Source organism: Oreochromis niloticus, linkage group LG1, assembly GCF_001858045.2.
Source record: "Oreochromis niloticus isolate F11D_XX linkage group LG1, O_niloticus_UMD_NMBU, whole genome shotgun sequence".
Taxonomy (NCBI): Eukaryota; Metazoa; Chordata; class Actinopteri; order Cichliformes; family Cichlidae; genus Oreochromis; species Oreochromis niloticus.
In genome coordinates, this window is record NC_031965.2 from 486,322 (window position 1) to 508,606 (window position 22,285).

At 40.5% G+C, this 22,285-nt stretch overlaps 1 protein-coding gene across 4 annotated transcripts in view; it reads left to right on the plus strand.

The window, feature by feature from the left end:
• The window catches only part of LOC100695157 (nuclear receptor ROR-alpha), a 186,109-nt gene extending 178,667 nt beyond the window's left edge, over positions 1-7,442 (plus strand). For all 4 annotated transcript variants that reach the window (XM_025903100.1, XM_025903646.1, XM_005457379.4 and 1 more), the window contains 5 exons: positions 342-474; positions 663-770; positions 3,090-3,200; positions 3,308-3,420; positions 6,269-7,442. In XM_025903100.1, coding sequence (XP_025758885.1) covers positions 342-474; positions 663-770; positions 3,090-3,200; positions 3,308-3,420; positions 6,269-6,433 — 630 coding nt within the window. In that variant the 3' untranslated portion in view covers positions 6,434-7,442. The remainder of the gene's footprint in view (positions 1-341; positions 475-662; positions 771-3,089; positions 3,201-3,307; positions 3,421-6,268) is intronic.
• The last annotated feature ends 14,843 nt before the right edge of the window (positions 7,443-22,285 follow it).

A 22,285-nucleotide genomic window follows, 5' to 3' on the forward strand; every position in this document is an offset into this window, starting at 1 on the left:
AATGCCTAGTGTCAGGTGATGGTGGCAGCAGGATAAGCCAGGTAGTTTATCCATTTGTCTCCTCAGCACCTTTATTTAGGTCCCCCTGGAGAATCCTGCTGCGGTCCCTTTAGATATAAAATAATTTAGCATGTTCTTAACTCCACGCAGAAAATATCCAAAACACATCTGAACTGGATTCTTTGACCTACATCTAGGCGCAGCAGTAATACTTTGCTCCAGAATATTTTTATTATTTTAAGCCCATTTATATTTTCTAGAGATGGTTAGATGTTCCACTTTGACAAATTCTTAATTCCCTTTTGTTGAGCTTGTTAAACTCTTGCTGCTCTGGTGCGCAGCCTCAGGAGGTGATGTGGCAGCTCTGTGCTGTGAAGATCACAGAGGCCATTCAGTATGTGGTGGAGTTTGCTAAACGCATCGACGGCTTCATGGATCTGTGCCAGAATGACCAGATCGTACTGCTGAAAGCTGGTGAGAGCACAGATTGGATTCATTTTCATTTATTATTTTTTTTAAACTTGTGAAAAGCACAACAGCGACATCTCAATAATCCAGATAAGGAATTCCCAGCAAGTCGATTTAATCCGCCGGGTGTTTTCAGCTGGAGGAGCCTTTCCTCTCAGTTTGTGTCCTCAGCATCTCCTTGTTTTCTCTGCCAGGCTCTCTGGAGGTCGTCTTTCTACGAATGTGCCGAGTGTTTGACTCGCAGAACAACACTGTCTTCTTCGATGGGAAGTTTGCAGGTCCTGAAGTCTTCAAAGCTTTAGGTGAGCAGAGTTCATTTTCTATTAGAGGTGGATATCATCGATAAAAACCCTACATAAGCTCCAATTACAAATTAAAACCCAAAATGTATAAATTTAGGGTTAAAATAAATTAAAAGTATAAATTAAAAGTATAGGTGTTTGTGTGGGCAGTGCTACTTTCTAACAGCTGATAATAATCTGTGCTAGTATAGAAAGTCTGATCGGATCTACTTATAACTGAGATGTGTCAAAAAACTCTACAGGTGTGCACCTATAGCACAGTCAGCTGACTGGACACAGTCACTCAAACTACTTCTATATCTAAACATGAGGATTTTCTAACGGTGCGCACACACCGAACGCGAAAGAGGCGGCCAGAGCGTCAGGTTCACATGTAAAGTCAATGGAAAGAGCGCGATGACACGCGATTGCGCGTCCGGCGAAAATGCGGAGGCAGATTTGCGTCGGGAAAACGCCAAAACCCGTGAAATGCGCGTCAGTGTACCGCGTGGGGCGCGTGTGACTCGCGAAAGAAAACCACGCGCGTCAGGTTGTGTGTTGCATTTTGTGCACACGCTGAGTTGGAAAATATGAACTCCGGTGTCAAATCACGCCCCGACAACCAATCAGGAGCCTGGTGACGTGGCTGTAACTAGGTCAAAGGGGCAGATCCAGTCACTCCGTATGGAGGAAAAGCTCATCTGTGCCGTGGCGAATCATCCAGAGCTAAATGATGCATGTTGCTACTTCTACCGAGACAGGAATAAAACGGACCTAGCTTGGAGGCACATTAGTGAGGAGATTGGGCAACCTGGTAAGTTCATTCATTCTGCTTTTTAATTTCCAGACTGACCCGATGAAACCGTGCAAAAGCTAGCAAGCCCACCTACTGTCCTGATATTTTCCCACTGATGTCCAAATACCTTTCCGCTAACAAGATAATGTGTTTATTCAGAGGACATCTGCAGCACAACACATCTGGCACAACTTCCTCCCACATTTCCGGTTCACGCGCGTGGAAACATGCAATTTTGAGGCGCGGTGGATTTTCCCTGGACACGCGTTGAGGTGCAAATGTGCACGCGTGACATTAGGGGCGTTTGGGCGTTTTCGCTCGCCTCTTTCGCGTCCGGTGTGAACGCACCGTAAGAGCCAGTGCAGCTCACCGGTCTGGGCCGGTATCCACACACATTCTGAGAATCCTTTCAGAGAGTTTCTAATGTGGGCACGGTGGTGCAGTGGTTAGCACTGTCACCTCACAGCAAGACCAAGTGAATAGTTCAAAAAGTCAGCCGTCTCTCCATCTCTAACTGTCTGCAGGTGGAGAAGGACCATCCTCTGAAGCTTAAACACTGCAGATATTCTTCTTCCCCCAGTACCGTTACACTTGGTTCTTCTGACATTTTTTCTCTCCTAAAGAAACTCTTAAGCCTCCTAAAAGTCTTCCTCACCCCTCCTAACAGTTTTTCACTTTAGGAACTCTCTTAAGGGCTCAGATGCTTTGTGAATAACTTTTATCTCTACCAAGATTCAGTGCTAACTTTCAGGGGAAATATTTTCTTGGAATTTCATCACTACAGGCTTCTCTTAGTACTTGGAAGCTTTATCTGTTCCTGTATTGATTCCTGAGAGTCGGGTGAGGTCGTGTAACGCAGAAACGGAGTTGGAAAAAAGCCTCAGGTGTGCAAAAGCTGGTGCTGTCCTTGTTTTTCACTGATGAAAGGGGTTTGTAAGGTTGGACCAGGGGGCTTGTTTGGTTCAGGTTCCTGGTTTTTATGCGTGGAAAAGTTGGCGTAGCATGTGACCCGAGCAATTAACCCTGCTCAGAGTAATACAGGAAGTAATGTCACATCTCCATCAGGTTTTCTTCCTGATTTTTCATCCTTTCCTGTGCGCCCTCTGAACAGAGAGGAGTCAGATGCCTGCTTTTCTTTCTTTCTCAGACTAAAGTTTGAACGCTCGTGCAGCTGCTTTGACTCGCAGCCTGCCACAGAGGAAGACCATGCCTCAAAATAACATGTCCTCCTTCTCTTTAGTGCTTCTCTTTGACTGAAGATGCGTTTTTTAACATTTTTTAATTACTCCAAACATCTTGAGATGCATCAGAAAAAAAGCCACCCAAAAAAAAGTAACAGGGAATGTTTGGCTGCTTCTTTGGATCATCGATCACAAAAGCACAGGAATGATGTTGCAGTTCTTGTCTGTTGGGTTGTCTTAAATAATAAAATATGTGTTGATGTGATAAGTACATTTTCTACAATGCTACTGATGCAATCTGACGTTTCTGTTGGCCTCTGTAAGTCACTGAGCATGTTTCCGGTGTTTTCCGTGTTCTCCCAGGCTGTGATGATTTCATCACGGCGGTGTTCGACTTTGCTAAGAGCATGTGCTCGCTGCACCTATCAGAGGACGAGCTTGCTCTCTTCTCAGCGTTCATTCTGCTTTCTGCAGGTACGTCCTTCCTTCACCACCTGATCAGATGTTCTACACCGACTTGTTAAGTTAAATAACTGTGTGTGTGTGTGTGTGTGTGTGTGTGTGTGTGTGTGTGTGTTTAGACCGGTCGTGGCTGCAGGAGAAGCTGCAGGTGGAGAAGCTGCAGCAGAAGACTCAGCTTGCTCTGCAACATGTGCTGCAGAAGAACCAGAGAGAGGACGAAGTGCTGAACAAGGTACCCGGGCTGTATGCAAACCTGTCAGCGACACACACACACACACAGAGTACTTGCATGGAGCGTAAACATGCAGACGGGAATTAAACTAAAAGTTATACACAAATTTGAGCCACACAGACTTTTCTGAAAAGTCAGATCAAGCTTAACATCCAAAAAAGTAAAACAGTAAATTTGAAAACGAATAGATAACAATGATAACTAAACATTTAAATATGATTTTGATTAAAGTCCTTGAGCAGACTGTTAGATTCATGATTACAGAAACATACACAGCGATGTCTGCAGTGAACGCTTTGTAGTGTGCATCCAAATGTTTCAACTTATATTCTTTACAAAGGTCAAATGCAGAACGACCCAACTATTCATAATGTTTGAGTTTTGTCAGATGCTTCGTTTATTGATGATGATGTGCTTGTCAACTCGAGTTTGACACACAACTAAAAGTTTTTGGAGTTACAGACTTTTGTGGTTATCTGTATTCTTTTGTTGCAATGAGCTGGTTGGAGATGCAAAAAATCATAATAATGTGCCGACAGAGAAAACGAACCAAAAACATGATAAACCTAGGCCTAGCAGCCTGACGGCTGCAGACAGGAAGATACTGCCAATACCGGAAACGTGCTCATCATCTCCAAGCATGACGTGAGGAGAGCCTTCAAGAGAGTGAACACCAGGAAAGCAGCAGGACCAGACGGCATCTCAGGTCGTATCCTCAGAGTCTGCACATACCAGCTAGCTCCTGTGTTCACTGAGATATTCAACATCTCTTTATCTCAGTCGGTGATCCCCACATGCTTCAAGGAGTCCATCATTGTTCCTGTCCCGAAGAAACCCCAACCTGCTTCTCTCAATGACTATCGCCCTGTAGCCCTCACCTCAGTAGTGATGAAGTGCTTTGAACGCCTGGTCAGAGACTTCATCATTTCTTCACTACCAGACACACTGGACCCACTACAGTTCGCTTACCATCCAAATCGTTCCACAGACGATGCCATCTCTCATCTCCTCCACACATCACTCACTCACTTGGACACTAGAAGGTGGAATTATGTTAAAATGCTCTTCATCGACTACAGCTCTGCATTTAATACCATAATTCCCTCCACACTCACCACCAAGCTGGAGCACCTGGGACTCAGCTCATCTGTGTGTCAGTGGATCTCCAACTTCCTAACTGGCAGACCACAGGCAGTAAGGATGGGCGGACATGTCTCAGCCTCCACCACTCTCAGCACTGGAGCCCCCCAGGGGTGTGTTCTGAGCCCCCTGCTGTACTCTTTGTACACATATGACTGTGTGGCCACTACCAGCTCCACCACCATCATTAAGTTTGCTGACGACACCGTGGTGGGCCTGATCTCTGACAACAATGAGACGGCCTACCTGAAGGAGATTAGGAATCTGGAGAACTGGTGCCAGAGGAACAACCTCCTTCTAAACGTTAGTAAGCCAAAGGAGCTGATAGTGGACTTCAGCACTAAGCAGGAGAGGAACTACCGGACCCCTGTCATCAACGAGTGCCCAGTGGAGAGAGTGGACAGCTTCAAATACCTCGGGGTTCACATCACGCAGGACCTGTCATGGTCTTGTCACATCAACACCGTAGTGAAAAAGGCCCGACAGCGTCTCTACCACCTCAGACGCTTGAGAGACTTCCGACTGCCCTCCAAGGTGCTCAGGAACTTCTACTCCTGCACCATAGAGAGCATCCTGACGGGAAACATCTCAACCTGGTTCGGGAACAGCACCATGCAGGACAGACGAGCTCTACAGAGGGTTGTGCGATCAGCTGAGCGCACCATCCGCTCCGAGCTCCCTGACCTGCAGTCAATCTACAGCAGGCGGTGCTGGACCAAGGCCAGGAGGATCGTGAAGGACCTCAGCCATCCCAACAACAGACTGTTCTCTCTGTTGAGGTCAGGAAAGTGATTCCGCTCCCTGAAGACCAACACAGAGAGACTGAGGAGGAGCTTCTTCCCGCAGGCGATACGGTCTCTCAATCACACCACCACATAGTACTGACCCACACATATGGTTCTTACACACACACTGGACATTCTGGACGTTGTTTACACTAGTGGCCACTGCACAACTACACTGCATGGTCATCTAATCAAATCACTTTATCACTTAAATCACTTTAAGCATATTTGCACTGCACAAGACACTTACACATGTGGATTGCACAACCCTGGACATTACATTTCTTCATTTCCATTTAATACTTGTACAGCTGCTGTTATTGTTCTATATTTCATCATATATTCTTATATAGTTCTATATTGTGTATTTGTGTATTGTGTATTTTGTTGTACAGTTATTTTATTTTCGACTTTAATTTTTACATTTTATTTTATTCCTTCCTAGTTAAATTTACCCTTTTTAATTTTCATATTTATTTCCTATCCTACTCATAGTCTTTTATTTTAGGTCACGAGCAGTTGTCTAAGCATTTCACTGCATATCGTACTGAGTATGACTGTGTATGTGACAAATAAAATTTGAATTTGAATTTGATATAATCCAGCAGGGCATGCCTAATGGAGAAATAGCTCTATAGTGCCCTGTTGTGGACAAGTGTGGAAGTACAACTCTATAACTCATATTTCTCCACTGAGCACCAGTGAAGTTAAGGGTGTAGAATACTGTGTGGCAGACTCTTTGTGATCACATTATTCTAAAGAGCTAAACATTAATTTATTCCCACTTCCTTTCTTCATCTTCCCTTTTCCCTTCTCCGCTTCTATCCTAACTTCTCTTTACTGTCTCCTCTTGTCTATTCTTGTTTCCTTGTCATCACCTCTCCTCCCTTTCCTTGCTTCTTTCTTCTCCTTTCTCCCATCAGCTCAGATGTAAGGCGTCAGCGTTGCGTTCGCTGTGCAGTCGACACACGGAGAAGCTGTGCACATTCAGAGCCGTTTACCCGGACATCGTTCGAACGCACTTCCCTCCTCTTTATAAGGAGCTGTTCGGTGCTGACCTTGAACTGACCCTGCAGAGCAGCAACTGAACTGTGACTGGCACCAAAGCCGGTGTCTCCAGACAGACTGCGCCCAGTTTCCATAGACACTGCGGACGGGGCGGCGTCTCACACAGCCGAAGATGGCGACTGTGCGGCTGCTGTACTTCATCTCCTGGACACCTGACACAGACACAGGGAGACATCTTCATCTTCTCCTCAGTTTGTTTTTCCTCCTCCTCGTCCTCCTCTCGTGTCTGTGAGTTTGCTCTGAGGAGTCAGGTGGTCTCATTAACCCACGTCGTGTATCCAGGCTTCTGAACCTGGATCAGACTCACCTCTAACAGTACTCAAACTGAAACTTGTTTTTGTTTTGTTTACCTGATTGTTAAAGCTTTGAGTTTTCTGCGTTGTTTTTTTCACTGTTTGTTGGAGAGGATGATGTTGGATCCATTTACTTGTCCACAGACAGTTTTACTTGATGATCAAAAGATTAAAAGGTAGCAGAAATAATTTCCTAATTTTAATTTGCAAAGTAAAATTGTTCTTATCCTTTGTGAGAGTGAGTGCATATAAAAAGCACCACATTCACACAGCTGCTTCTACAACTTTGGATACTTTGTGGAAATGTTATTGATTGTCATTGATCATAGTGTCAGCTGATATTAGAGCAAAATGATCAAATAATCCCAACGTCCTCTTGAGTTCCATCCAGTGACATGAGTTGCACCATTTTCAGTGCTATTTGTAACTGAAGATACTATGAGTCATTGCTCAGATACATAGCACAGCACCACAGCCGGGATCTCCAGCGTGGAAACAGGAAGCCAGTTCCAAAGTGACAAAAACTGCAGTTCCTGTAATCACCACTTGAGGCTAGAAAGTGAGTCGGTGCACAGAGACTCCTATGTTGGAATGCCAAACTTACAAAACAATACAAACATTTATTTTGGAATCTGTAGTTTTTTTTCCCATCCATTTAGCTTAAAGTCATTCAATTCAATTTTATTTATACAGCGCCAAACAAGTCGTCTCAAGGCGCTTTATATTGTAAGGTAGATCCTACAATAATAGGTACAGAGAAAAACCCAACAATCATATGACCCCCTATGAGCAAGCACTTTGGCGACAGTGGGAAGGAAAAACTCCCTTTTAACAGGAAGAAACCTCCGGCAGAACCAGGCTCAGGGAGGGGCGGGGCCATCTGCTGCGACCGGTTGGGGTGAGAGAAGGAAGACAGGATAAAGACATGCTGTGGAAGAGAGACACAGATTAATAACAGATATGATTCAGTGCAGAGGTCTGTTAAAACAAGTCCCATGATGCATTGAAGAAATACTCAGTGCATCATGGGAATCTCCCAGCAGCCTATGCCAGCATAACTAAGGGAGGATTCAGGGTCACGTGATCCAGCCCTAACTATATCCTACTGTCATGGCTGCTTAATTGATGGCTGTCTGCCTTTAATTTAAATTATGTGACAATTAGTATGTGCTGCTGTGAGGTGCAAACCGTACAAGCTTTGTGATTTGTTTTTGGTGAGTGAAATTATAGTAATTTATACGTCTATTACTAACTAGCAGATGGCACGTGTTTCTGTGCATTGCATCCATAGCAGCTTGCTAACCAAGCTTGCTACCATCAGCTGATACCTCATACGCAGGTTCAAAAGGTTCAAAAACGATGGGTAATGTCATGCTGGTCGTCCATCTTTTATATACAGTCTACTAGGCCCACTAAGGAAATATCAAATCAGTAACTGAGAAAAGAAGAAAACTCAAATGAATCCATGTGTTAAATTAAAGTTAAATTAAAGCTGTTCCTGTTTCTGCAGTGGTCTGGGACCAGTCTGCGTTTGTTTCCAGTGTCTGTGAGGCGCACAGTGCAAAATCTGGTTCTGTTTGTGTGCCACGATGTTCGTACTGCCATCAAAACAACTCGGCGGTTGCACACCACACTTTTGTACCAGGGTGACGTGTTCTGGTGTACATGTGTGGGCCCCCTGTGTATGCAAACCTTATATTTGATGTTATTTTTAGCTCGAGCTGTCTGCCGTGTCGAAGAGTTGTAGAGCTTTTACGTCATGTTGTATCCGCCCTGTGTGACTGTCATTAACTCCGTCCTAACTTTCACTGCAGGGCCCAGGGTGGAGCTGATGAAACAACACAGGATAAACACAGATTCTGCTTCATCAGTCACTATTTCTTTGAATTTACCTGAAGATGAGTTGTTTCTTTTGTTTTTTTAATCTGATTTGATGATTAATGAACTGCTGTGCAGTGCTGTCAGCAGGATTATATTGGGGCCTCATCCTTCCTGAGGCATCAAATCCCCAAAGTTCTCTGTTTTAGATGTTAATGTTGTGTTTTCTTGTAGCCAAGGAGACAAATTAAATAGTAAACATGAGGAAGACAGCTGATTAATTTTACCCATTATAACGAAGGATTTTTATCAGTTAAATTTTGTGTAATTAAAACACCCATGCGGCAGGTCCTCCTCCCTTCAGCAGCAGAGATTTAACAGCCATAGATCCAGTCTCTATGATTTCACCGTGACCCCCCCCATCCTCCCTCGCATTCACCCAGCCGCCACCGCCTCCTCAGCTGCCCATCTGTTGCATCTGTGTCCAGGCACCTCTTGCAGATATTCACAGCAGTAAATCTTTAGCACCACCTGGTGGCTGTGACACTGAGGAGCTGTATATTTTACTTTGTGTGTACTTTTTACTCTGTTAGATGCTGGAAAAAGAATGCAACATTTAAACTGCAGCTTTCCCTTCCCTGTAAAGTAAGAATATGCAGCAAGCCTCCACTCAGGTTAGCAGACACACTTTACAAATTACACAGAGGATTACAAAAGTAAAAACCAAGAAACAATTAAACATGTGTTATCCCTCCTGTATTTTCAAAAAGAAAAATCATGTTAACATGTAGTCAGGTAGAATTCTACATAATAAGAGCAATACTACAAAAAACAAGCTTTGAGGAGCAATACTGACCCTGCCTCATAGGAAGAAACAACAACTATGCAGTGTGAAGAAAGGGATGTTGCACTAAAGGCAGTCTCTCCACTGCCTAGTGTGTGTGTGTGTGTGTGTGTGTGTGTGTGACTGAGTGAGTGACTGAGTGAGTGAGAGAGAGAGAAAATGTTCAGCCATATTCAGTGTTTGGATCACCGAGCCCTGGAAGAAGTATTTCCATCATCCACTTTGTGTTTGAGAGCAGGATTAGCGTTTGATTAAGGTCCACCCCTGTTTATGGAATTTTTACCCATGTGAAGCATCACAACAGAAGAAAGTCACAGTGAATGAATCCACGAGACTTGCTGTCAAATATCTTCTGTTTGGTTGTTTTTGTGCCTCTTAGGCAGCAAAAACACACCAGTCACAGGTCCCAGACTGTGGAAGTGGGCTCCTCTGAATCTTAATAAAAAAAACCCACTAGAAACACAACGCATGGCTTCAGACTTTAGGAAGTCACAGACAGCATTACACCAAAGAGCAGAAGTTACCAAGACTACTGATTTTACTTTGGAAACGGGATGATTCAACAGGTCAGTCAAGCCTGACTCTAAAAGAGAGTTTTCCATTTGCCAGAAACTGATTTTTAACTTGAGAAATGTCTCGTTCGATCTAATGAGAATTCTTTTTTTTTTTTTTTGTAAGTTCATTATATATAAATATTCTTATTTACATATTAAAATAAATGTTTTATGATACATAAGATACTGGCAAGCGAAAAATCCAGGTTTCAGTCTCTGTGATCAAAGTCACAGAGATGTAGAGTTTGATGGATTCCTTTGACATCCTGTTGGACTCGGCCGGTGCAGGATTGTCCAACATCCTCCACTCTCTTCCTCCAGAGTCGAGCTCTACGCCCACATCACCGATCTATGACGAGTTACATGTCAGAGGGTTAATTATATTTTTACTAATGACCTAGTAAAACTAAATTTCACCTTATTTGAAAGAAAACTACCTGGATGATGATCATCACTGGATAATCTGCTGGGTGGTAGGATCGTCTGTATGTTTTGTGCTGTAATTTAAAGAAATGTATACATTTATTTTAAGGCTGAAACAGTGTAGAGATGCAGAATCATACATGATTTATTACCTGCACCACCTCCCAGGTGGCTCGCTCTGTGGCCGTTCCTGGTTGATTCTTTGTCAAGTGTGTCATCGAAACATCTAAAACTGAGATTAATGCTGATACTTCGAATTTAATTTGCAATCTTTACACAAAGTGATATTTTTGTAGCTCAGGATGCTTTTCTGTTAAAACAGGATGTGTTTGTGTTGGTTACCTTCATTGGTTACATTTTCAGAATGTACCTGCTTTACCTGCTGGTCAAGTTTTATTGTAAAAGCACATTACAGATGATTGATTTTGTTTAATGGGTCACAAAGCTTGCAGGCTTCTCCACCTACAGACTCGACTCTTTCAGTCAGTTCTATCATAGTCCTAATCATATCAGTCCACCTATGTTGGCTGCCATCCCTATTGCTATTGTACAATCTGCTTCATCTCATCACGTCTCAGTCTTTAGCCCAGTAACAGTAAGTATTTCTATACCTAACTTTAGCCATAAATTATGTAAAGCAATAATGTAAATCTTGCCATTTTATGCTTTGTCTATAGGTTAGAGTACAAAAAACCATGTCAATGCAAATTTTAATTGATAAGTTGGGAGCAGGCCTAGACTCCACTGTGGACACAGGAGCTGACGGCGAAGTAGTGTTTTTGTTATCTGGTTGTTAAGTGATGACGTATTAATCCTGCTTCCAGGTCCAAGCTCCTACTACGTTCATCAAGGGTCTTTCCTTTTTAACGTGTTGTGTTACTTTGTATCTCGTTTTATTTAATATAAAAAAAGCCACTAATAACCCGTAGTCATTGTCAGCTTCTGTGGGGTTGTGTTTTTTTTGTTATTTTTTTAGTGCTATTCACGTGCAGCACCTTTTTATGCTCATATTTAAAAATGTTACTATAGCCCATTTGCTCACAGCTTGCCAGAAACCAATTATTATTAAGAAATAGGTGTTTAAGTTTTACTATTGGAACGCTTCAGAAAAGAGTCACTCTGTGCAGAAGATTTCAACGGGTACATGGAGCTTAGGATCAGGAATTTTCCTCGTGTCTTCCAAACCAGCATAATAAAGTGGACATGAAATGTATTAAGGCTAATTTACACCATAGAGCCCTACTCTAAATTGACTTTCAGGGTTGTCCAACTCCAGTCCTTGAAAGCTATACCGCCCTGCAGCTTTAAGACGCATCCTTGTTCCGACACGCCTGAATCACATGAATGGCTTGTTATCAGGCCTTTGCCAAACTTGATGCATGCTGAAGAGGTAATCCAACCATTTGATTCAGCTGCACTGGAGTAGGGATAGAGCTAAAAGCTGCAGGACAGCAGCTCTCGAGGACTGGACTGTGACACCCCTGCTGTACGTGAAGCTGGATTTAAGAAATACGTGTTTAAGTTTTTAGAGCATGTTTAGTGCCATCTTGTGGCAGTACAGAACGTGACATTACTGGGTTGGTTGCAGCTAATAGACTTACATTACTTTATGGTAGATAACTCAGCAAACTAAAGGGTCACTTTTGTACTGCCTCTGACTATAACAGTGTCTTTTATCTTAAAAAACCAAGTATATGATGTCCACTTTTACTCTCTCCCACTGGGTCTTCGTTGTTGGCTAGCTTAGCTGAATCAGGAAAATCCACCTGTTAGCCAGGATGTTAGAGTTTGAGCATTTTATGAATGAAAGCAGTGCGGAGGAGAGCTTGTTTGAGTCTGGTGGATCACAAATTTGAGTTTATTGAGCAATGTAACCAGATGATGTCCAAAGACGTGATCAGACCTGTTTTATACAGTACAGTAGTCTTTCTTTTACTTAGCACATCACAGCAGTTTACAGATATAACAGCTTACTTACATGCACATCAAACCACAAACATAACTACCCTTCATACTCAACCCAACAAGGAAAAATCTCTTGTGTCAGTGCTGTACTGGCACAAAATGGCGCTAACCATGTGTTTCAGTTTAATGACTAACCTTGCAGATGAATCAACCAGATGAATCGGGTGTTCTGGCTCGTTTTCCAAGTCTTTTTCCCTGCCGTAAGGTTTCCTTTGTCCCTGCCCATCGGGGATGCTCACATGAACTTTTATCGAGGGGAAAAAAGTTGTCATTCATCCCCTTTACCTTTACTGTGTTAATATTATCCTAACGGTAGCTCTGTAGCTAGCCACCAGCTAGCCCAACTTCAAAAAACCCTGCAAACATTGCTGCTGTTTAGTTTTCTGTCTTCATTTATGTCCAAAGTGACAGAGGAGTCTGAACATGGTTTATCATCTTTAGATGGAGAGTAGTGAGCTAACTTCCCGTCATCTTCAGCTCTATTTGTAAATCTTCTTTTTCATGGATGTTAAACTTTATAGCAGCCACAGGTAAACATTTCATTGAAGATGAACATATTTGGGCCATTCTTAACTCTCAGTATTTGAGTTAGGAAACCAGGGAAGAGTCTGGACCCTGAAATGGCTAATGATGCCAGACTTAAGAGGTGGATACGTCTTTGAAGTGTGCCACCTGGGCCACATGCTAGTCGGTGTGTTGTAATATGAATTCTCTGCCGATGAGTCGACGCAGATGTCCTTACTCAGGCTCATTGTTTAATGATGAATCTGACCGTAGCAGACTCACAGACATGAAAATTCTTCATTTATCTATTGAATACTTCTGTGTTATCACTTTACGTTTTTTGTTGTCATTATCCATCACCTAAATGCATACCCTCCATGTCCGCCCCTCGTTCTGTAAGTAACGTCATCGATTTCTCTGTACAGGCCACAAGAAAATACTGCTATAGATGCTGCTGAGCATCAGTCTTTTTAGAGTACATGCTGATTTATATGCATCATAATGTATGATACATGGTTTGATATGCACAGCTCTATCTTTAGTAACAGTTGTTTTTGTGCTTTTGAAATGCGTAAGGTGCTAGGTTAACAGGGTCTCAATTTTACCAGCTTTGCTACATGTATGTTTCCTCACAGGGGGACACATTAAAGGAAACCCATGTTTTACTGTCCATTTATTATAACTGTCCAACAGTGACAGTTAGACAGGTCGCCATGTTCAACTTTTTAACTGATCAAAATTTTCCATTCAGTTTATATAATGTGAGCTTTCACAAAACTTTCACTGTCAGAAATAAAATGTGCAATCTGACGATATGTTCCTTCTAAGAAATATGCACCTGTTTACTGTCCTTAGTTGTACAAAAAATGAATTTTCCTTTAAATTATCAAATGTAATTATGATTATGAAATATCATAGTACAGTAATGTTATTTCCCAGCCTGTACCTGTATCAGTGTGTTAGGCCTGGGGCTGTCAGTTTCTCATTTCAACTGGTCAAACATGACTGCTTTTGATACAAACAGAGCTGCTGTATGTGAAATGTAAAAAAAAATAAAACTGGGAAAGAGATTTTTTGGCTTTTTTTTTTTTTTTTTAATTCCTTTTATTTTTGCTGGGGGTGAAAAATAAATCCCCAACAGTTGGTCGCACTGTTTTGGATTTATTCAAAATTAAAGGCACACTGAACCATCATGGCTACCACAGCATCCTGCAGCGACATGCCATCCCATCATTTATTTTTCAACAGCACAATGACCCCAAACACACCTCCAGGCTGTGTGAGGGCTGTTTGACCAAGAAGGAGACTAATGGAGTGCTGATGGCCTCCACAGTCACCTGACCTAAACCCAGTGGAGATGGTTTGGGTTGAGATGGAGCGCAGAGTGAAGGCAAAGGACCAATCAGAGTTCAGCATCTCTGGGAACTCCTTCAACACTGTTGGAAACCATTTCAGGTGACGACCTCATGAAGCTCATGGAGAGAATGCCAAGAGTGTGCAAAGCAGTAATCAAAGCAAAGGGTGGATATTAGGAAGAATCTCAAATATAAAACATTTCACACTTTTTTGTTTATTACATAATTCCACATGTGTTCATTCATAGTTTGGATGCCTTCAGAGATAATCTGCCATGTAAATAGTCATGGAAATAAAGAAAAACCATTAAATGAGAAGCTGTGTCCAAACTTTGACTGGCAGTGCATATGTGTATATTTCTTGGTGAAATTGCATCAGGTCATGCAAAGCAATGATGATTGTAAAGGTGATGAAGAAATGGAGTTCACTGCAACAGTTGCACAGATCAGGAGTGGCAGCGTCCGTTTAAGCTGGGTGGAGTACCTCAGTATTTGTAAATTCCAAACAATGACAGGAACACTTTGTGCTTCTGCACTGTAAAATATAACTTGTTGTTTCAACTTAAAAATATGAGGTAAAGGGCTGCCTTAAAATTTTAAGTTAAGTCAAGAAATAGAGTTTGTTCTTATAACACAACCAATTGTTATCTTAATGAAAAATTACATGTTGTCTAAACTTTCGTCTTAGTTTAGTTGACTGAGATTTGTTAGTCAGTTCAACTCCTTTAATTGTCATTTTTACTTGGGAAAACCCTTTCAGCTAAATTAAAATAATCTATTGTTTAAACTCTTGTCCTAGTTCAGTTGACTTGGGTTTTTTAGTTAATTCAAATACTTTAGTAGTTCTTTTAACTTAGGAATCTATTTTAGCTTAACTAACATAATTTGTTAGCTAAGTTGATTTAAGTGTATTAATTAACTGAGCTCCTTAAGGTAGCTGAGTGAACTTGTAAATCAGTTTCATTTTAATTATCAGAGTTGATTGACTGGATGTAAAGAAAAATGTGTATTAAACATCTTAAGTTTTGTTTTGTTTTTTTAGCTTTCTAACATCCATTTCAGCAAAACTACCTGTTAGGTTTATCTTAGATCTCAGGTTTAAATATCTACATTCCTTTAAATAAATTTTCTGTTGTTTACAGAAAAAAAAATAAAACCCCACAGATTCCATTAAAGTCTATCTGATCATTTCATACAAGCATAGTACATAAGTTTGTTTTAAGAACATGACAAGACAATTACTCATGAGCGCCCAACATTCACCATTTATTGTGCCATCTTAGTCATCTGAGAAACAGAAAAATCAGTGACGTAGCTCATCTTTCTCACAATCCATCAAAACTCAAAGGCTGCTCCCTGTGAAACAATAAATTTGAACTTGGTCTTGAGCCCAGTTTGGGTGAAGATTAAATTCTGACCAATACTCTCGGAGCAGTAGTGATTCTTGTGAAGTAACAACATAAAGTCTGCATTAATGTAATGTATCAACAGGACACTTGCTATTTTAGAAAAGTTATTCTTTACATTTACAAAATTTTTAAACTTCATTGTGCTCAGTCACACCTGTTAGCATAAAACTTGAAATATTAAAATAGTACAAAACCTTTGATAAGTGACAGTAAAGATCAGTTTATAACAAGTAAGACATCAAACTCTTGTATTTGTCTTCGTTTACAATTGCAACAAATTCCACAGAACCAATATCTCTGAAAATGAGTGCATGCTTCTGAAACATTTGATAATATGGATATTTCAGAAACATCAGTTTGAGTCTGCTCAATTGCAAAACAAAGGAAAAACTACTGACTTGCATGAGATAAGCATCTGCAGAGTCCACCATTATATTGTTGTTCACATAAGTTTCTTAAACCATGAACAAATGAGTAATTGTCTAATCTGGAATGTAAAGTGTAGTCATTTAGTGACATACAAAAGTGAGAATGAGAACTTGCAAGAATAAAAAAACAAACAGTAAAATAAAAACTGTCCTTAACACTAAGGATCATACAATTACAGTTCTGCATGGCTTTCTGCAAGAGTCTGTTTCTTAGACCATGCACTAGTGAGATGCACTGCCTTCCACCAATGTTCATTAGGATGTTCTGAATGACTTCAAAGATGTCCTTAAGTTCCTTTGGATAGTCTATGTTGAGGGCAAAAAGAAGGCCCATCAGCATGGAAATGGCACTTGAGACATCCCTCAGATTAGACAGGATTACTGCCGCCTCAAGGACAACCAACACATCGATGATGTCTTCTTCTTTCACCATCGCAATGCCAACTTTCATCCTCTTAGAAAACGTGTCTTCAATACCTGTCGGCTATAAAAGGGTTCAAAGACAAAAAAAAAAAAAAAAAATTACACAATTACAATTACACAATATCCCTTGTGCTTAACAATTCATGTCTTTCCAAAGAAGAGCCATACTGATGCTTTGGATGATGGTGATTGGCTTTGGGTAACACTTATTAGTTGTTAAAGTTTTTTCAGAATGAGATATGCACCCCCATGTTACAAATCCATTTCTTGCTTTAAACAAAGACCATGTTCATAAATAACTGAGCATGTCTTCAATTACAGAATTCAAACAAAATTTTCAATTTAAATGGTAAATGGCCTGTATTTGTATAGCGCTTTACTAGTCCCCCAAGGACTCCAAAGTGCTTTACACATTCAGTCATTCACACACATGGGTGGATGACTGAATCGTGACTCAAGAGTTGACAGTTCGTCTTATAATCGGAATGTTGCCGGTTCGAGCCCCGGCTCCGACAGTTTCAGTCGTTGTGTCCTTGGGCAAGACACTTCACCTGTTGCCTACTGGTGGTGGTCAGAGGGCCCGGTAGTGCCAGTGTCCGGCAGCCTCGCCTCTGTCAGTGCGCCCCAGGGTGGCTGTGGCTACAATGTAGCTTGCCATCACCAGTGTGTGAATTTAAATCTACTTATGCTAAATATTGGCTGTGCTCTAAACCAAATCTGGCTGAGAATACATGAAATGTGCAAACTGCAGCTACACTACAGGATCAGATTGTGGCTCCATAGACAATGCTTCTTTAATCAGTTTATTGATTAAAGTTTATTTTTTCCCCCTATATTAACAGCATGAAAAAAGAGCATATAGACATGGCTGAACAGGTTGCATAATTGGCACTGAATATCAACATCCACCTTTACCCAGCTGCCCAATGACTCTCGGCCAGTAACCTTTAATTGCTTACCCAGTCTACACAGTCTCTTTTCCAGGGTCCAAGACATTTCACCAAAGTATTGCCCCCCACAGCTGTAGCAGCCACTGCAGCCCCTTAAATATCCTAATATCTCTGCCATTACAATATACAATGTGAGAAATCAAACGTAAAGCTGAAGTGAACAGTACAGCAGCGAAATGTCAAAGACCCTGGTGAAGACATGAATAAACACAAGACACTAATAATCTCAATGCTAGCTTGCCAGTTAGTTACTCTGAAACCTAGACCAAATCCAGTGTCAAAGATCTTGTAATAATACATTTGGTGAGGAAAAAGTACACATGTTATCATGTGGCATCTATTGTTTCATAGATGCCATATGTTTCATTTAAAATCCACTGTGGTGCTGTCATTATTAAATTTACTAAAAGAAACAATGCTAACCTTCACAGTCTTGAAAGTGTGTGAGGGATCTTCCTTTAGAAAATGAGGTCCTCTGTCCTCTTCCTTTGTGTAGGGCTCTGGTCAAAGAAGTCAAAAAGAAAACAAAAACACTTTTTAAACAGTGTTTATGAAGCATGTAGACAGCTCCAAATTCACAGCTTTTTGATACATAATTCCATCAATATATGATTATCATTGGAGATTTTGAATCAGGCTTATCAGGACATTCAAGTAGAATATGATATCCAACCTGCCACCAATATACACAGATTCTGTAAAAGTTACCACACTAAATGTCCGGTTGTGAAATATGATCACAGACTTTACTTATCAGCTTTCTTTCAATGAGTTCATCAGTTGAAGTGGATAACCTAAAACTTAAACAAAGGATTAGATTTCGCAGTTGAACACTTACATCATCACCGAAGCATTTTATGAGCCTAGTTAGCCCTCCTATGCCGCTCTTGATTTTGTACAGCTCCACGAACCTCTCCATAATGGTCAAGCACAGCAAAAAGGAACCCTTTCAGGTCAACAGATGTAAGACGGGCAAATTCTGCTTCAACCTGAGCAATAGAAGAAGAGGGGTGGAGAGTACAGGCAGAATAAAAAAAAGATTCTTTGAGACCCAAATTTAAGCAAACAGTCATCTGAGGCCCATTAGAGAAAACACAAACACACAAAAGCAAACAAACAAAAAGATGCACTTTACCTGCCGTTCAGCAAACAAGGAAGTTCAGAGAACAATAAGCTCTGTCTCGAAATCTTTTAAAGTAGAATGATTGTGAAAATGACTTATGTGATGTAAAACTTTAGTAAACGTGCGATTAAAAGAACACTGAGTAAAAGGACAAGTAACAATTTCCTTATTCCTCAGATGTTTACCTTGTGAGCAATACTGTTTTAGTCCAACTGTCTCATTAAAGTTACACAACAGGCTTTTTACATTAAAGCCAGCAAGTCCATTACATACTCCCTTTTTAGATCTGAAATACTGTGCACATTCTGTGTATATGTAGTGGACAGCAATTTACCCCCAAAAAGTGCAAAGTTTGCAAGTCCACCTCATTTAAATGACAAAGTCAGACGTGATCATCTAGACCTGTGAAAATAAATTAATGACAAACTTGCAGTTATGGATGTTATTACAGCCACAAGAACCTAAACAGTCTGCTCCATTGCTTTTGTTAATGAATCATTTGTTGGTAGCACGTCTGAATATTTAGTTTATGCCACCTGCATGTGATCATCAATAGTGCCATATTACTTCTTAAGAAGTACCCTGACACTACAATCTTTATATCATTTGTTCTACAGAGCTATTAAGTTACAATATAATCTGTGGTGTTTCCAGTATGACAAAATGCACAAATTGCAACTTACCATTTGACTCCACTGACAAAAATAAATCCCCAGCATCAAGTTTGGCTTCACAGACCTAAAATAAGTAAAATAAAAATATATGTTATAATTATATTGTTTTCGCCATTTATTAATGTTTGCTAATTTTCTGACATATAAACAATATTAGTTTTGTTACAATACAGGGAATGCAGTTTAATTAAAAGGTAAATTATGCAAAAAAACAAAAAAACAAAAACTTCTGCAGTATACCATGCCAAAAATCAGTGTCTCTGATGCCAATTATTTTATCACTACAGCTCTTTTAGTATGGAAACTCACACAATCTAGTCATACTAGTCACAAGAGTTCAAAAATAAGTTAAAATAGTGAGCTGTTGTTAAGCATCAAGCATTTCAGGGTAACAAATAACTGCACAATAGAATTAAAGCAAAAAATAAACACACTGGAGGACTATCTGATAAAAACTAATATAATGCTGGTTTGTAGACCATATTTTGTCTCAGTCCTCAGTGCACTCTTGCAGCTTAGCATGCAGCAGTTAATAACAACTTAAGTGATTACATAGGGGTAAACAGATGACAACAAGCATCCGAGTCCTGCCAAAAAGTTCTTTTTGAACCCAGTCAGTTATTGGAAATATTGCCAAAATGAACTTCCACCAAAATACAACAGCCTGTGAACTTGAAAGAAATTTACAAGTACAAAGACAATATGAAATAAGCTTTATTAATTAGCTGAGTTAGCTTGCTAATATCGCAACAGTGGTTGAGTGCACAACCTTAAAGCTAGCGGCACAATACTTGTGATTTGGTCAGTGCCACATTAAACCCATAAAAAAGGCCATGTGTCAGTTTATTAGGTCAAGTTTGGTCATGACACACAAGCTGGACCTTGTCGGCTAAAGTTACATTAGCTAAAGCAAACATTTCGGTAAAAGAGAAAACCCACGTCATGCCATAAATTCAAAACATGTTCCAACTTTTGTAGCTCTCTTTCCTTATAGTTATAACCAATGTTACTCACCTTGAAAGCAGATTCCAAAGAAGACGATTAGAAAACGTCCAAGTAAAGTGAGCATGTCGTTAACCGCCAATTCCCCATGATGCACCTCGGTAGGAGTCACGTGAGGCAGTTTTGAATCCTGCTGTGCTCAACTTACCCACATTGTCAAGTTCACATAAGTTTCTGATTTAGCTGGACATGAGTTTTCAAGTTAGCTTTTTTTGGTGTAATTGGGACGTTTTTAACTTGTAATTCTATGTTATAACAACAACTTCAGTCATCTATCGTCAAACTGATATAGAATAATATGTTGAAATAACAAACATCTAGAATTACATTTTACAGTGTGTCTGTGTTGCCGACCAGTAGCGGTTACTGATACGGGCGACACGGGCGGCATCACGGGCATCGGCAAAAAAAAGAAAAAAAAAAAATTGTCCATACTCATGCTGCCCCGACATCAGCAATCGCATACTGGGGATGGCAGGGGCACCGATCGGTTTTCTATCGCCCATTTGCTGGGAGTAAGGGCGCCCTCCGCTTGCGAGGTGCGCCTGCTGCTTGCTGCACAGGGAGGAGAGGGCGGGGCGGCGGGGGATTCTCTGGCTGGCTGGAGCAGCATCTAATAATCAACCCGCAAAATAAAACAAAATAAAAACAAACCAACAAACACGAAAACAGCAGACATCATGATACAGACTTTTAATTTGCACCGATGTTTTTTCGAAATTCTATACGCGAAAAGTGAGCGCGAGAGTCCTCGGTGCGCCTGCTTCAGGGGCGGATCTAGAGAAATTTTCTTAGGGTGGCATGAGGGTGGCAAAGAAATCAAATGGGGTGGCAAAATCAAAGCCTTTTTTTCCCAAACACATATGCAGGTGGTTACATATGGTTAAAATGATTCAAATGCAGGAATACACGTTTTTCATATAAATATAGTCTATAACTTAATTATTGTCTGTAGCCCACATAATTAAACACTTTAGTTACATAAAACATGTGAGTTTTGATCTTATGTACTGTACAGCCTGTATAATAAATAAATATGTAGCCCAATAAGTATAAAATCCAGAAAGCTACACAACATGGGGCGGTTCATTTACAAACACAGGTCTAACTTAAGTTTCACTGTTTTTTGTTAGAAATCAATCACATTGTTACAGCTTAAATTACACAAAATGTCAGAAATCTGCACTGTCATGAACAAATATTTCAACCTAATTTTTCATGATTTGTTGGATTAACCCACTGAGGTCTGAAATACAACCGGCCATTTTTGACTCCTTTTGAGTTCACGTTTGTATTTCACCCTCAAATTGTTTCATTTAATTTCTTCCCCCTTGCCTTGTTTGGTATCATTCTTTTCAGCTCAACTGAATTTAGTTGTTTTTTTCACTGACATACTGCATTAGTATCACTGATCTGAAATCACACAAAGAACTTAAAATCCTAGTAGTATTTTTTTACTGTAAAAAAACCCACAGACATGTTGAGTAAATTTTTATAACTTGAAATGCAAATATAAATTATACATTTTGTAAACATATACAACTATTTATCTAAAAATGCAGCCAATACACCTGCCGTTTTTTCATTTTGTACAACCATTTAAAAATATTACTAAAACTAAAATGAGAGAACAATCAGGTGTCGCAATAAGATGCCCCACAAATGATGTGTGCCAGTAAAAAAAAAGGTTTTCCACCAAAAGACAGAGGAGAACAGCACAGGGATAAACCTGCAGGCCTGACAACAGGAGGTGTATCACTCCGCTGGTTTTCTACTTAGTGACAGTGTTTACGTTGCAAATGTGCCTTTGTGACATTTATTAGTGCCCTCACTGACACACAAAACAAAACGACTACACAACAGAACAGCTACACAAGACAACACAACACACTAACTATACACTCCACACTAAACGTCACAAATCTCCCACATCTAAAAACTCTCTCTCTCTCACTCCCAAAACTTTTCCCTCTTCCTAAATAACCAAATCCCACGTGTTGACTTTTTTTTAAATTGGTCGACATGGTGCATTTTTCCACCGATAGGAAACAGGTGGCTTTTTTCCCTTTCTTTACTGTTTTCGCGCTTTCCTTAGAAAACGCTTAAA